Raw genomic sequence first — 15,168 nt, forward strand, 5'->3', positions numbered from 1 at the left:
AAGGTCACTTTCGAGCAAAGACCTGAAGAAGGTGGTGGGTGTCTGGAGAAGAACCTTCCACACAGAGGGGACAGCAAGCGCAAAGGCCCTGAGGCAGGAGTGTTCGAAGAATACAACTCCAGTGTTGCCGGACCTGTGTGAGCAAGTGCTGGGATGAGGTGAGACGGGGGGCGTGGGGGAGAGCGTGGGTCTTGCTGGCCTCTGCAACAGATCCGACCTTCACGCTCAGGAGATGGGAAGCTGCCGGGGTGTCGGGGGGTCCTGAGGAGACAGCGTCTTAGGGTGTTGGTTTTCCTGGGGTCACTCTGGCCGCTCTGAGGTGGACTCAAGGGCAGAATTGAGGAGACCGGCCAGGAGGCCTCCGCAGAAAGCCAGATGGGCGATCGTGGAGCCTTGGGCCGAGAAGGCAGGGGTAGAGGCAATTCTGGACACACTCAAAGGGAAGGGAATGGGACTTGGTGATGGGTGACGTGCTGTGCCTGAGGGGGAGAGAAGAGACCAGAATAACTGCTCGGTGCGGGGCCTGACCTAGAAGGGGAGCTGGGGCTGCCGCTGTCTGAGATGAGGGAAACTGGGAGCAGCAGCTCTGGGTCAAGCCAGGTGCTCCGTGTCGGGCAGACAAGGTTTGAGACTCCAGTTGGAAACCCAGAGGCAGACGTTGAACAGGCGAGCGGATAGTTGGGTCTGGAGTTCAGAGGGAGGCTCATCTCGGAGTCGGAGGCATAGAGCTGGGACCGTTTGCAAGTGCACAGCTTGGGCCCGCGGCACGGCTCGGGGGACAAGGGTCCCGTTTCTCCTGGGTGAACGGCGGCCCCTGGAATGGGGCAAGGAGGTGGCCCTGCCCAGATGAAGTCCACCTTTTTGTGCCTCTGGATCCCTAGGGATCCTGGAATCAGCAGGTGGACAGGGAGACAGGATCAAGGCCGGGGTTCGGCGGGTCGCCTCCAGACCCACCAAAAGAGGGTGTTGGGGGGACGAAGGCTGAGAGCGGCTGCTGGCAGAGGCGGGAGGCCGCAAGTGAGGTAAGCGCTCTACCTGGTGAGCCTCCTGTGGGGAGAACCAACCGGGGCCGGATGGGAGAGGAGGTGGCCTCGGGGTGCTGCGAGGCCCAAGAGGGTGGGCGGGTGAGTTAGCACATTTCTAATGGGGTTAATAGGGGGAGGGGAGAAGAGGGTCTTCTCTAATCCTCATCCTCCAATTTGCCGAAATGAACAAAAGGAATGAAGTATACGGAAGTGTATCTGATACACTGAGAAAACGGGAAGCAGCTACGATCCAAATCACAGTCGGAAAACAGCATCCTCCGTGAACATCTGGGCATGAGTGACTTAGCAAGTATTTATTAAGCATCTACTATGTTCCGGGCACTTCAGGGAGTTAGGGATCCCACAGTAAACAGAGAAGACGAAGATCTCTATCTTCACAGAGCTTACACTCCAATGGGGAAGATCAACACTGAACAAAATAAATGAGTCAACCACGCAACGTATCAGAATGTGGGCACAGGGGGGCTTCTAGAAAGGACGTGAATGAGCGCTGTTAAGGTGGGGCACGGTTTGAAATCGGTGGGCAGCCGGGGGGCACCGGGATGGTTTGCTCAGTTAGGATGTGGGGGTCACGCCATGGGGGGGGGGGTGCCAGGGGCAGGGTGAGTCCCTTGGGCCCTGGATTCGGTGGCTACTGATGGTGATGCTTACTTTTCCAGTTTTTGAGAAGGGGAGAGATTCCTCTAAGACTGTGGGAGAGGAAACTGAGGCACCCAGATGAAGCTCTCTCTCCGGGAATGATGAGGGCTGGAGGTGTGGATGGGCTCCAAGAGAACCAGGACAGTTCCTGGGGGCTGATCCCCACCAAGGTGGGAAGTGAAAGACAGGGACATTTATGGATTGAACTGTCTCCCCAAAAACTCATATGTTGAAGCCCTGACCCATGGGATCTCAGAACACGACCTTATTTGGAGATAGTGGTGTGGTTTTTTTTTTTTTTTACACTTTTTATTTACTTAAGTCATCTCTATACCCCATGTGGGGCTCAAAATCACCACCCTGAGATCAAGAGTCGCATGCTCCTCTGAATGAGCCGGTCAGGCACCCCTGGAGACAGGTTCTTAACCAAGCAAAATGGGGTCATTGGGGGGGGCCCTAATCCAATATGACTGGTGTCCTTATATGGGAGACATTTGGGCACAGATGTGCATGTGGGGTGAACACCACGTAAAGACCAGAGTCGTGCGGCCACAGGCCAGGCCAGGAGAGACTCCCGGAGCATAGCCTTCCTCAGCACCTCCTGAGATTGGGGCCCTTCCAACACCTTCATCTAGGACTCTGGGCTCCAGAACTGGAAGATAATACACTTCTGTTATTTGAGCCACGCGGTCTGTGGTCCCTCGTTATGACAGCCCCCCAAGGCTGACGCAGACGCCAGAGAAAATACCGTGGGTTACTTACCAGTGGGAAGTAAGTAGTCGCTGCCTTCTCACTCCTCCTGGAAGTAGACACAGAAAGAGGAAGTGATGTAACGGAGAGGAAGGTGGAGGTGAGCTACCCACCAGAATTGCTTCTGATACTAAGATGGAAACTTCCTTCCCTAAAATAGAAGCGGACAGACTGGCTTTTCACAGGCAAATCCGATCAAGAACGTGTGAATTTTGACAAAAGCCTCTGAGATGATTTCTAGCTGGAACCACTGGGGCCTCTCGTGAAAAGCGGAATTTGAATCATTCTTGATCTGGTGCTACAGTGAGCGCTGGTAAATATGTGTTCATTGCATCACTAAGTGCAAGTCTGTGCTCACGTGACCACGCAGACAAACATGGCGCCCATCTTGCCGGAGGCTCTTAGCCAAACAGTTTTAGCGCAAGCAGGCTCTCGAAGGATTTCAGAGCGGCTACAGCAAAGAGTCAGAAAACATACCCTGTGGCCGGGAGGCAGAAGAGGTTTGCGTCTTTTTGACATATTTTTTTAATCTGTTTAAGCCCAAGTGGCATCTGCAGGTCTAAGTGGGGGAGAAAATGCCAATTTGTTCACTTCTGCACCCAAGGTCAGCAGAACAGAGCATACTTGAAAGGACCGAGCCCGACCGGGCTGTGGCCGGCTCCTCCCACGTGCCTCCAGCCGAACACATGCCCAGCACACACCCAAAACACTATGGATACTTACGAAAGAGAGCACTTTACAACGAGAAAATGACTGTTGCTTCTTTTGGCATTCTTTTAACTATGAATCTATTGAAACCCTCCACTAATAGGGGGCTTATCAGAAGTGTGGCCGGGGAGGCACCGGAACAATAAGATAACCTGAAATATTAACACAAGCCAGCCATCTGCACATCCCAAACCAGACCCCTCCAGAACACGATGCCCAGTGGCAAGAAGGCATCACATCTCTGCCATTCTCCTTAGCGATAGACCTGCTGTTGAAAACATGATCTCGTTTTAATGAGACGCGTGTTTATTTTTGTCATTTGCCCGTCGCAGAGCTCCACTGTTGAGCCCTTTAGGAAACTTGAGACACTTAATGTGCATGACCACCCCGCAGGCATCGAGTCCAAAATCCCCAGCTGGCCCCCCTAGGCTGTCCCGGCTCAGTGCCTCGGTTGAGTGTTGTGGTTATAGACCTAACACTGCACACTTCTGAAGGCAAATAGGAAAATCAAGAGAAATTCAACGTGTGCAAACGGAGCTAGAACAATGGCCGTGAATGTGGGCATTTCTGAGGCCCCAACATGGTATCCTTGGTGTTAAGAGCGCCCACTCACTTTATTTGTGCAAGGAAAACAGCCTTTCATCATAGAACAGAAGGTCAGGGTTTGGGTGGTGGACAGATGGCCATGCCACCCCACAAAGTCTGTCCGTGGGAGCCCTGGATCCCCTTCTATCCCTGGTCCTCCAAATGTTTTCAAACAGATGAAATCTGATTACAATAAACAATAAAGGCATTTTGGGGGGAAAAAATCTAAGCATCCACGAAAGGAGGACAGGACAGCTCCATCCGAGGGAGCCACCCCATGAGCTGTCACCTGCAAAGTCTGGGAGCAGAAGATCCTTTCCCCTTGACTGTCTCTCCAAATTCAACTTCAAAGCCAGCCAGAGGGGAAGCCAGTTACAGGGTACTTTGATTTTTCATTCTGTACCTTTCTAGAATTTTTTATTATTACTTATGTTGATATTATTTTTATAATTACAAACTATTACTAAAGAAAGTACCGTGGTCTGTTCAGAGGGCTCTGGTCACACCCACACGCAGGTGGGTATGTGTGTGTGTGTACATACACTCATTCTGATCAAAAGGCACCCTGCGCCTTTTTGCTCTTGTGGAACCTTCTAGAACTCCTCTGCTAAATACCTCTGTAGGATCTGTATGGGGAAAGCAGGCCACAGGCTGCCTGATAGTAAAATGAGCATTTTCTGACCTGTAGCCAGGGAATCACTTCGGAAGGACGGCTAGAGATGGGTTTTCTGAAGGGACAGGTGACTGACTGAAGTGTTTTCTCCTTCTAATGCCTTTTCAAAACAAAACTCCCGTGTATGTTCTCTTTTTTGTCAAAAGCCCGTGCCCGTGCACAGAAGAAGAAGCCAGAAATCTTCTGTTGAGGCCCACGGGCCTCAAGAGAGGCAGGGGGAGCCACCAAGTTACTCCAGGGCCTGGAGCCAGTGCTGCCCAGGGGTTTCTTCCTTGTGGCCAAACAGCTACTTCACAAATCCTTGCAGAGAGGCCGCTGGTGCTCCTACAGGGCATTGTCGTTTGAATTCTAGGAGGTCCGGCCCCTCGGCATTTCAGGACCCTTCTATCTGTGGTGTGACACTCTCTCCAAGTGTGGTCCCCGGCTGGATGGGGAGCCCCTGGGCGTGCCAGAAATGCAGAACCTCGCCCCCGTCCCCACATTTACTGAACGAGAACCTGCATTTTCACAAGAGCCCCAGGTGATCCGTGTAAACTTGCAATTTGAGAAGCAGCGATGACGCTGCTCAGAGGTGACCTAACGGTACGGTCAAGGAGTAGTTGAAATCTACCAAGAAGGCTGCACACTGTGGGCATCCAACTCCTGTAGATGGCGTTCTGGAAAAAGCAGAACGATGGGGACGGTGAGAGACCAGTGGCTACCAGGAGTCGGGGGCGGGGGAAGGAAGGATGGATCCGTGGGGCGCTGGGGATCGGTAGGACAGAGGAACCACGCTGTAGGGTACCGTGATGGTGGATATGTGTCATTACATGTGTGTCAAAACCCAGAGAATGTACGAAGAGTGAACCCTAATGTACGCTGTGGACTTTAATGACTCATGATGTGTAACATTTGCTCCTCAAGTGCGACGAATGTCCACACTGACGCATGATGATAGTTAACAGGGGTCAACGATGGAGTAGGGGGTGAGGGAGCGTTTGGGAACCCTCCAGACTTGCCGCTCATTTATCCGGAAGCCCAAAGCTGCTCTAAAAAATTGTCAATGTAACAACCACCACAACAAACCAGTGGGGCGGCAGACATTTTCTCTCAGTTGGGGGTGCCTAAAACCATCCCTGAGCGGTCTTTGTGTCATTTCTTCCTGCCTGATGTGGGTCGCTGCCGTTCTGCCCGACAGCTGGGCAGGAGCCCAACTGGCAGGAAAGGAGACTGTGGGATGCGGGGAGGGGCCAGGCTCCTGGGGAGCTGGGGGTCCCAGCAGGCTCCACACCACCTTCTGGTGTGATCCGACGTGGGTCAGCCCCGGGTTTATAGGGCAGGGTCCCTATCGAACCGAGGCCGTGATGGAAGAATGCGGAGAGAACACAGATGCAGATACTTCGTGCTTCGGTACACTGATGAGGAAATGGCCAAATTGCTAATCCTGGGGGAATGTGAAATATGGCACCAATTCGAAAGAACAAGGGTCTGTGCTAATCTCTGCATCTCCCACTTTCTGGGTAAGTGTGAATTTAATTACACAGAGAATTAAAGCCGGATGTGCGACTAATGAGGGAATCGGGCCTTCTGTTGGAAGTCTCCTCTGGCAACAACAGGACGTTCCACTCTAGCGTGACAACTCGACCCCATGAAGGAATTCACGTTTTCTGTTGATACAGCAGCTGGAGGCGTCTAGAAATCCCAAGGTTAGGAAGGGGCGGGGGGGGGGGTGCTGTGGACAGGGCACCAAGTCCCTGACAACACAACCACGTGCACCCACACAAAGAGACAAAGAATGTGAAGCCAGTGGATACAAAGCTGGGCTGTCTTTGAGAGTGACCGTTGATTTCGCCTCTCCACGCGTCTGGTCGCACATCCTGCTCCGAAATCATCTCAGGGAAGACAGCAGGCGATGAGTTTGGGAGCAGCGTGGGGCACGGGCAGTCGGACGTGGGACCGCCACCGGCGCTCTGTAGGCTAGGTGCTCTCTCTCGAGCGTTTTCAGACGTGTGCCCACAAGACTATGTGCCGCGAGCTGGTGGCCGTTCGTTCACAGGGGGTGCGAGGTTTTCTTTCCCGCTGGGCTCCCGGGCGCCATGTTCTTTACGGTTGTGGAGTTTGGCTGAATTCTGCTTTTCGTGACGGCTGGCTTCTTCTGTTTCTGGCTGTTGTTTTGAAGCGACGTCAGGCCCAGCATTTTACAATACTTGTTACACTGGTGTAGGGCTTTAAACTGATCGATGAAGGTCATGGAACAGTTGCCTTTAAATCCTTTGTACCTGTGGGTTCGGGTAGAAGGACACATACTTTTTAAAACACGGGACACTTTCACCAGCCTTCGAAGGGGAAACTAATGGTAGATGGAAAACACATTGATTCCGACCCCGGGCAAGGATGGCCGAATGTTCCGCCACAACTATTGACAGGAGAAACAAAGCCTGTGGGATTAAGTAAAGGCCGAGGCCCACAGGCATGCACATTCCAGACCAAAGGCCTGTGATTGTACAAGAGTTCTAGATGCTTACGGTTCCAACGAAACAGCATACTATTGCCCTTTTTCTTTTAGTCATAGTAACTAGTGCTGGGCCATCTTGATAAAAACTAGATCTCTTGGTAGTCTGAAAGCCACCCGCCCAGAGGTTCTGAATAAAAAAAATTCTGTAACGTTGGGGCTGGAAGACATTATTTAGTTTTCAACTTTCTCTTGTTTAAATATTTTTATTTATTTTTGAAAGAGAGAGAGAGAGAGAGAGAGAGAGAGAGAGAGAGAACCTGAAGCAGGCTCTGCACTGACAGCAGAAAGCCTGATGTGGGGCTTGAACTCATGGGCCGAGTTACTGTCATGACCAATATTATCACAGGCCGTCCCGTGGCAGGGATGTGGAAGCCGACATTGAAGGATGAGGCAGGTAAACGGGGGAGCGGGGGTGAGCCCGGCACACAGAACATTCGGCATGATTAGTGAGGCCCCCGAACGAAAGGAAACCATGGGCTCCTCGTTCAAAAATGATGGAGGCATCTGAGACCACGATGGTGGAGCCCGTGTTCGACAAAGCCCAGGGCCCTTTTCACGGCGGGCCCCGCTGGCTGGGGGACAGTTCTGGCCACGGCTGATTAATAGGACAAACACGAAATCCGGCCTCTTTCATTTGCTGGTAGAAACCACAAAGGTCAAGGAAACCTGGAAGGAATGGGGACCGAGACTGTGTGCTTTTCCCCGTGAAATCCACGCCGGGTTGGAAGCTCTTAGGGGAGTGGAAGGTTCCTTTCATCTCTGGAACCAGAGCAGCTCTGTCTTGACCAGTTTGTTATAAACGCAGCCTGCTCCCTCCTTCTCCTCCTCCTCCTCCTCCTCCTCCTCCTCCCTGCGAGGGAACGCTCTGCCCCCCTCACCCCTGCAGGAGCCCGCCATTTTTGCTTGTGAGAAATGCCTTGGTTTCTAAAAGCCAAGCTCCCTCCTGGAAGAAAAAGTCCGCTCAAGACAGGGGCTGAATCCAGCAGGGTAGGAAAATTCTCCACCGCCAACCTCATCATCTTTACATCTCTATCTTCCACAGGACATGGCGTGACAGGCGGAAATGTCAGCCCCACTGCGTTTCTCTGGCGCCTGAGCGCCCCCGGCAGGCCGCGAGGCCGCGTGGGCCTGTGCTCATCAGACGTGATGGAAAGCCAAACCCGTTCTCCTGCTGGAGGGAGGCCTCCCGCCTCAGACAAACGAGGAAGGTCATGGGCAGGGGCAGCCTCCCCGTTGAAACACATCCCTGGAAACACATCACGGCTACCTGTCTCAGGCCATCCGGAGGCTTTTAAACACTCAGACAACATCTAGTCTCTGCAGGGAAAAATCACTAACTCACCCTGGAACCTCCCAGAAAATTCGATTGTCGCTTCTTAAGCGTCGTCTGGCGGCCAAGTGTGTAATGCTGGGTACAAAGTGAGCCCTTTTATAATGGTTCCCATGCTCTGGAATGGGAAAGACTGAGTGTGGACAAAGAAGCAGGACTTCGGGCAGCCCAGCAGGGTCTGTCCTCTCCAATAGCCCCTGAGGGCCCAGACCTCTTCCCGGAAATCTGGCACCTTCTTTTCCTCTATGTCCCTCTTTCTTTCTTTTTTTTTTTTTTTTTTTTATAAAAAAATTTTTTTAACATTTATTTATTTTTGAGACAGAGAGAGACAGAGCATGAACGGGGGAGGGTCAGAGAAAGAGGGAGACACAGAATCTGAAACAGGCTCCAGGCTCTGAGCCGTCAGCACAGAGCCCGACGCGGGGCTCGAACCCACGGACCACGAGATCATGACCTGAGCCGAAGTCGGCCGCTTCAACAACTGAGCCACCCAGGCGCCCCTGTCCCTCTTTCTTTAGAGTCTTCACGGAAAGCCAGAGTAGGGCAGCAGGGACCGCTGGGTGTCACAAGAGCCGCCGTGGGCAATGGTGAGGCTTTACAGGGAAAGTTGCTCTGCTCAGTCGAGGAACCCCGGTGTTTCTCCACCCCCGGCTCCCCAAAAGCCCTAGCTCAAGTGCATTCGCGTGGGGTCCTCCCTGTGCCTGCCCTCACCGTGAGGAGAAACACCTCCAACCACTTCCCTCCATCTTTAGGAGAACGACGTCCACTTCTCAGAAGTCAGGGTGTGCCTCACCTCTCCGCACAGACTGTGATCTCTCCCAGGATACTACCTGATTCCCGACATACCTGTCCAGGGGAAGCTTTTCAACAAAGGCCAAGGAAACAGGTGGATAGAAGCCCCGTCCCCAGAGCTACCTCACCTTGGCCCAAGGGGGCCTGCAGATCACATTTCGGGACTTCCCTTTCTCTCTCGGTCCAATTTTGGACAATCAACTTGGCACGTCACACAATAATGCACTCCCATCCCTCGCCTATCCCAGCTGTAGACCTTTTCTGGCTACCTAGCACCCACAGAGTTAAAAATCTTTCCCCTTTCTCAACCTGGTGATGGTCTCAGTCAGGGATGCTGGGCTTCGGCCATGACTTCTGGTTCTCTCAAACTCACAGCCATCGCTGACGCCTTGAAAGGAAACAAGGCCGCATCCTTTGTGTTCCGAGATCAATTAAGCCGGAGTGTTTCAGAGGACACTCTCCTCCGACACCAAGCAATGGGGTGTCCAGGTTCTCCTGCTTGTGGTGCGCCTTCCATGCCACACAAGCCACGAGGAGTAGAGGAGACCGTGAATCTGAGACACCCTGGCATCTCTCCAGCATTATCCCCACTGCACTCACCGCCGCTGATCTTGTTAGACAGATGCACAAGGCTGGACGGTGTCTCCCCCAAATGGCATGTCCTTCCTAGAACCTCAGAATATGGCGCTTGGGTGGCTCAGTCGATTAAGCATCTGGCTTCAGCTCAGGTCATGATCTCACAGTTTGTGAGTTTGAGCCCCTGAGTCGGGCTCTCTGCTGTCCGCACAGAGCCCGCTTCAGATCCTCTGTCTCCCTCTCTCTCTGCCCCCTCCCCCACCTCAAAAATAAATAAGCCCTAAAAAAAAAAAAAAAAAAAAAGTAGGGTTAGTATAGATGTCATTAAGATGAGGTCACACGGGAGTAGGGTGGGCCCTTAACCCAGTATCATGGGCGTCTATGTAAGAAGGGGAGAGCAGATACAGACGCGCAGGGAGAAGACCGTGCGATGACAGAGGCAGAGACTGGAGAGGCACGTCCACAAGGCTGGGAAGGCGAAGGGTTGACCGCCACCTCAGGAAGCCAAGAGAGAGGCGTGGGGCCCTTGGGAAGCCAGGAGAGAGGCGTGGGGTGCATCCTCCCTCACAACCTCCAGAAGGAACCCACTCTTCTGACACTGGGATTGGACTCCTGGCGTCCAGAACGCGAGAGAATAAATATCTGTTGTTCTGAGCCACCCAGCTTCTGGTCATTTGTTACGGTGGCCCTAGGAATCCAATGCAACGGGATAAAGCACCTCATAGAATTTCACACACTTCCATTGTTAGAAAGCTTAGCTCTGTGCAGTTTTACTCACTGGGTCTTTTTATCCGTAACCTCAAATTAGTGTAATTTTCCAGCCCATCACTTTAAGTTAACCTGCCCGCCCTCCCTCACTGCCTCCAGAAGAAGAACCATAAATTCCTTCCACTGAACAGCACTCAGTGGGGCCTTTTCTTAAATAACTTCCCCTCGGATGGGGGTGGTGCATATAAATTGCCCAGGAATCTTGTTAAAATGCCGGTGTGGGGGACACCTGGGTGGCTCAGTGGGTTGAGCATCCGACTTCGGCTCGGGTCATGATCTCACAGCTGGCGAGTTCCAGCCCCGCGTCGGGCTCTGGGCCGACAGCTCAGAGCCTGGAGCCTGCTTCGGATTCTGTGCCTCCCTCTCTCTCTCTGCCCCTCCCTGGCTCGTACTGTCTCTCTCTCTCTCTCTCTCTCTCTCTCTCTCAAAAATAAATAAACGTCAAAAAAATTTTTTTCTTAAAGGCCAGTTTGGGCTCAGAAGGTCTGGGATGGGTCTGAGTTCCTGCACTTCTAATGAATTCTGAGGGGCTGCTGATGCCGCTGGTCCAGGAATCCCAAGGAGTAAGGAGACAAACTAAAGCATGAAGACCTCAAACCCACCCCTATTGGACCTTGGAGACATGTTTTAATTAATTAATTAATTTTTTAAGAGTTTTTTTTTTTTTATTATTTTAGAGCGACGTGTGAGAGGGGAAGAGGGGTAAAGGGAGAGACAGAGATTCTTAAGCAGGCTCCACACTCCGGGCAGAGCCGGACGCAGGGCTCGATCCCATGACCTTAGGATCGTGACATGAACTGAAATCAAGAGTCAGACACTCAACTGACTGAGCCACCCAGGAGCCCCGGCGCCTTCATATTTAAGTCGGGACCCAGGTGTATCGTTTGTCCTTGAAACTTGGGTCATACAACATCCCAGAGCCTGCTTCTGGAAGGGCTAGGAAGCTCTCTATTTCTACAATCCTGCCCTGACTCGGCACGGATTTATTCAGTCCTCACTACGTGTTGCCAACCAGGCTAGTCTGATTGCTTGCTGAAAAACGATTCCTGTCTTCTCTCATCTTGACAAGGGGCTCATGCAAAAATCGTCAACTGACGGCAGGGTCGGCTTCTCTCTCAGCTTATCACCGCTCCCCCGCGCCTCGTATTGCCTCCAAACACACCTGGAGAGGGGGAGCGGGTGGAGCCAAGTGGCAGAAACTTCCAGATCTGGCTGTGCTGAACAAATTAAGGTGGTTTTTTTTTTTTTTGGTCTGGCTTAAGAAGGGATCCGTTAAAAAAAAACTCGGTGGGACAAGGAAGAGCAATAGAATTGAATTCCCATTCGTTGGTAAGCTTTGCAGAAGCAAGTCAGAGACTGTTTACCACAGAAGTTTTAGTGTGATATCCTTTCTGAAGAAAATTTTAATTTATAGGGAATGACCACAAGGACACAGAATTCAGGCTGAAGATGGGGGTGAGGAATTGAAATAAACCTCTTGTTTCAGGGTGTGTGTGTGTGTGTGTGTGTGTGTGTGTGTGTGTGTATACAGCAAAGCCTGGGCTGGATTTATGAACAGGTGGAACAGATTGCCATCTACATGTAAAAGGAGGGGCCCTGGGAAGCCCCCCACTCTGGAACCATCTAATATTCCTGATATTCCTAATATTCTTAATATTCCTTCCATTAACACCCTCCATTTCTTTATTCTTTCGTTTTTTCATTCAGGGGGATTAAAAAGGATTCAGCTTTTCCAGAAGCTGGCCCTCTTGTAGGGAAGACAGACCCATAAACAAATAATTACACTATGCCGTGATAAACAGCTCCTGAGAGATGGGGGTTTTCCCACTGCGTGGTGGGTTCTAAGGATTCACACAGGAAGGACGGCTTGGGGTTTATCTGGCAGAGGGGACAGCACGGGCAAAGGTGCTAAGGCAGAGGATGTCCTCAGCAAGGCAGGTGTTCTGAGGAGAGCTGAGGCCAGAGGACATTTCTGGAAGGCTCCGTGAGCCATGCTATGTGATTTTTCCCGTGGGTCGGCATTTCCCAAAATATGGAGCTGTAAGTCCCACAAGATGCTTTGAAATAGAAAATAATCCTGTGGCATAAGCGCTGTGATTAATGCTGCATAATCTTTCTCCCTGCCCCCGCGGGCCTTCCAATCACACGTTGGCTCTTTAAACACCCCTATGAAGCCTCACACCAAAGAAACCTCCTACACTCATTCAACCCAGGGTTTCCCAAGATTATTTAACAGCACATAGATCCCTTTGAAAGTGCTTCTGTCAGAGTCACTGAGCTCTTTGGGGGGTGGGGACGCTGTAATGTAACCAAATCTGTGTTTTCTATACAAATTGTATTCTGAGGTTGCCTTGTACAAGCTGACCTTCCTCCCTTGCTCTTTGCACCCCACCCCCACAAACACCATGGAAACCCTGGTCCGGCCACCACTACTACGGCTCTAGCGGCTCTAGCGTCCCTGTGGCTGTCCTTCCCACGCCGCCCCCAGGGTAAGTCAGAGCCTCTGGTCACAGGGCTGCTCAAGCGGTCCCACATCCCCGAGAACCCACCCCAGCTCCTCCCCTTGGCTCCCAGCCCCCACTGCTGCCCCCTGCCCACTCTCTGCCCTCACGCCTCCTCTCCAGCCCCTCCCTCAGCCCCCAGTTGGAGCTACAGCAGGGGCTGCTACCATGGAAACAGGCCCTGGCACTTCTCTGACTTCTGCCCAGGCTGGAAAAAAAAGGGGAAACATAAAGACAGGAGGACAAATGCAGCCCACGAGTCTGGTTCTCTGCCTCTGCTGGCAGGGGCATTCCAGAAGCCCTGCATGCTTGCACGGCTCCTGCTGTCTGGCTTCTGAAGGCATGCCCAAACTAGGAGGGGCTCTGGGCTGTGATCCCCGAGGAAGAGGGAGCAGGGCTGGGGCCCTGGGGAGGCGAGGGAGAACCGAGCCTCTCTGATGGTCCGTGGTCCATTCTGGAGACCATAAGTCTCGTCCCCGTGGGTGTGGAGGAAGCATGGAGTCCTCTCCTTAATATCTGAGACACAAGCTGAAGTCGGGACACAGAGGCTAAGGAGGGGACACTGGAGGCAAGACAGCCATGAGATAGGCAGTCCGAGAGTCAGCCACCGTCCTCAGCCCCAGAGCTGGGATTCCCAACGCCCGCCCCCCATTTTAGCTGCGGAGGGGGGAGCCTCTTTAGGGCACGGGGCTGGGCAGTCAAGGCCAAAGGGGATCAGGGCTTCACCATCAGATGCCTGGGGCAGGAGGAGGGGGCGTGCCGGCCACACTGAGTGTGCTCAGGACCGGCCAGCGCTGACTGAGGGACCTTCTTTATGGGACAAGCCCCAAAATCCTATCAGTCCACAGTGAGCCCCTCGTTCTTTACTTCTCTCTGGGCTACACACACACACACACACACACACACACACACACAGAGCACTCCTTTTTCCAGCTACCTTCTAGATGCCTTCCTGTCTTCTCTTCTATTAGCAAACTTGAGTCCGTGGCATCTTTGCGCACCCCCCTCTTCGGTTCGGGCAACCTAGCTCCGCTGTGCTTTGCTCGGACCTTCCTGAGAGCGCTGGTGGCTCCTTTCCGGACAGTTCTGGGCTTCCTCCAGCCCTCTGGTGTCAGGCGCTCGTGAACCCTCTCGGCCCTCGCTGCGTCCTCCTCTTCCATTTCCCTCCTACCGTCTCCCAGGTTTATCCTGCAGCCGCCGATCTCACATCCAGCAATCTCTCCAGATGGTCTTTTGGCTCAGACTTGCCTCTGAGGCTGGATGACAAAGGACGAGGAGCCTGGCTGTGGGTCCTCGGGTTCTGGGGGTGACTGGGCGGGGCGAGGGGGTGGGTAGTGCTGAGGCATGGGAAGAACCCCCCAACTCCAACTGTACTGTCATCTGAAAGACTTTGGGGCAAAGACCAGGAAGCTGCCACGCTATTCCCGCTCCGTGGAACGGGTATGTCCTTGCTGACTCCTGGGTCCAGGAGACTCTGAACTCACACCGAGAACATTGCCAGTAGTAATGCCTTGCCAAAATTGTGGAGGCGGGGAAAGGTAAATGTTCCCTTCATGGGCCCCCAGACTTCCTTGATGGCCAAGACTGGCCAAACAAACCAGCCACTGGCCAACCGGCTCCACCGCGAGATGGCTTGATCAGATTGAAATGGGATGCAGACTGCCTTCCAGGGTAGATGACAAGGAGGGCAATGGGGGAAAGCGGACATTGAGGGGGCAAAGCGCCTTCCTCAGGTCCCTCAGACCTGAAAGGCTGTCCTCTGAAGCCCGCCTTGGCCAGTCAGCTAGAACGTGTGGGTTCTACAGACACAGCCCTGCTGTGAGAAGCACTTACATGATGTCGGGAAATTCTGTTCCCAAGCCCCTTGGTTTCCTCCCTTCCTGGCAGAGTCACGCGCCCGCCTGGAGTCACCACACACACGCACACACACACCGTGCACATGTGTGCACACAAGCCTGCCGTAGAGCTGTGTATCTTCAATACAAATCCTACTGAATACAAATCCCAAATTTGCACTGCCCCTTTCTCTCCAGGTACAGTGGGGTCCCAGACTTGTGACGACCGCCCGTGGGCACACGAGGCTCACAGTGGGCAGTGAGGGCAGAGCCTTTTTTTTTTTCTGGAACTCAGCAAGAGTGAAGGTGGCAGTCCTTTTTTGTCTTTCCTCTTTTTCATGGCTTGTAGAATGAGAGCTGGACACAATGACATCAGTAGAACCTGCTTTCTCCAGGCAACTGTCCTTACCATGCTCCTTACCATGTTGTTTAGGTCCTTACTGCCCTTCCGCAGGGAGCAAGCCATTTGCC

General features: G+C 52.8%; 1 protein-coding gene across 11 annotated transcripts in view; it reads right to left on the reverse strand.

Moving 5' to 3' along the window:
- Positions 1–5,243: 5,243 nt before the first annotated feature.
- ALPK2 (alpha kinase 2) overlaps positions 5,244–15,168 on the reverse strand; it is a 150,896-nt gene continuing 140,971 nt past the window's right edge. For all 11 annotated transcript variants that reach the window (XM_045458303.1, XM_045458293.1, XM_045458300.1 and 8 more), the window contains one exon: positions 5,244–6,659. In XM_045458303.1, coding sequence (XP_045314259.1) covers positions 6,431–6,659 — 229 coding nt within the window. In that variant the 3' untranslated portion in view covers positions 5,244–6,430. The remainder of the gene's footprint in view (positions 6,660–15,168) is intronic.

This window comes from Leopardus geoffroyi, chromosome D3 (assembly GCF_018350155.1).
Source record: "Leopardus geoffroyi isolate Oge1 chromosome D3, O.geoffroyi_Oge1_pat1.0, whole genome shotgun sequence".
Classification (NCBI taxonomy): Eukaryota; Metazoa; Chordata; class Mammalia; order Carnivora; family Felidae; genus Leopardus; species Leopardus geoffroyi.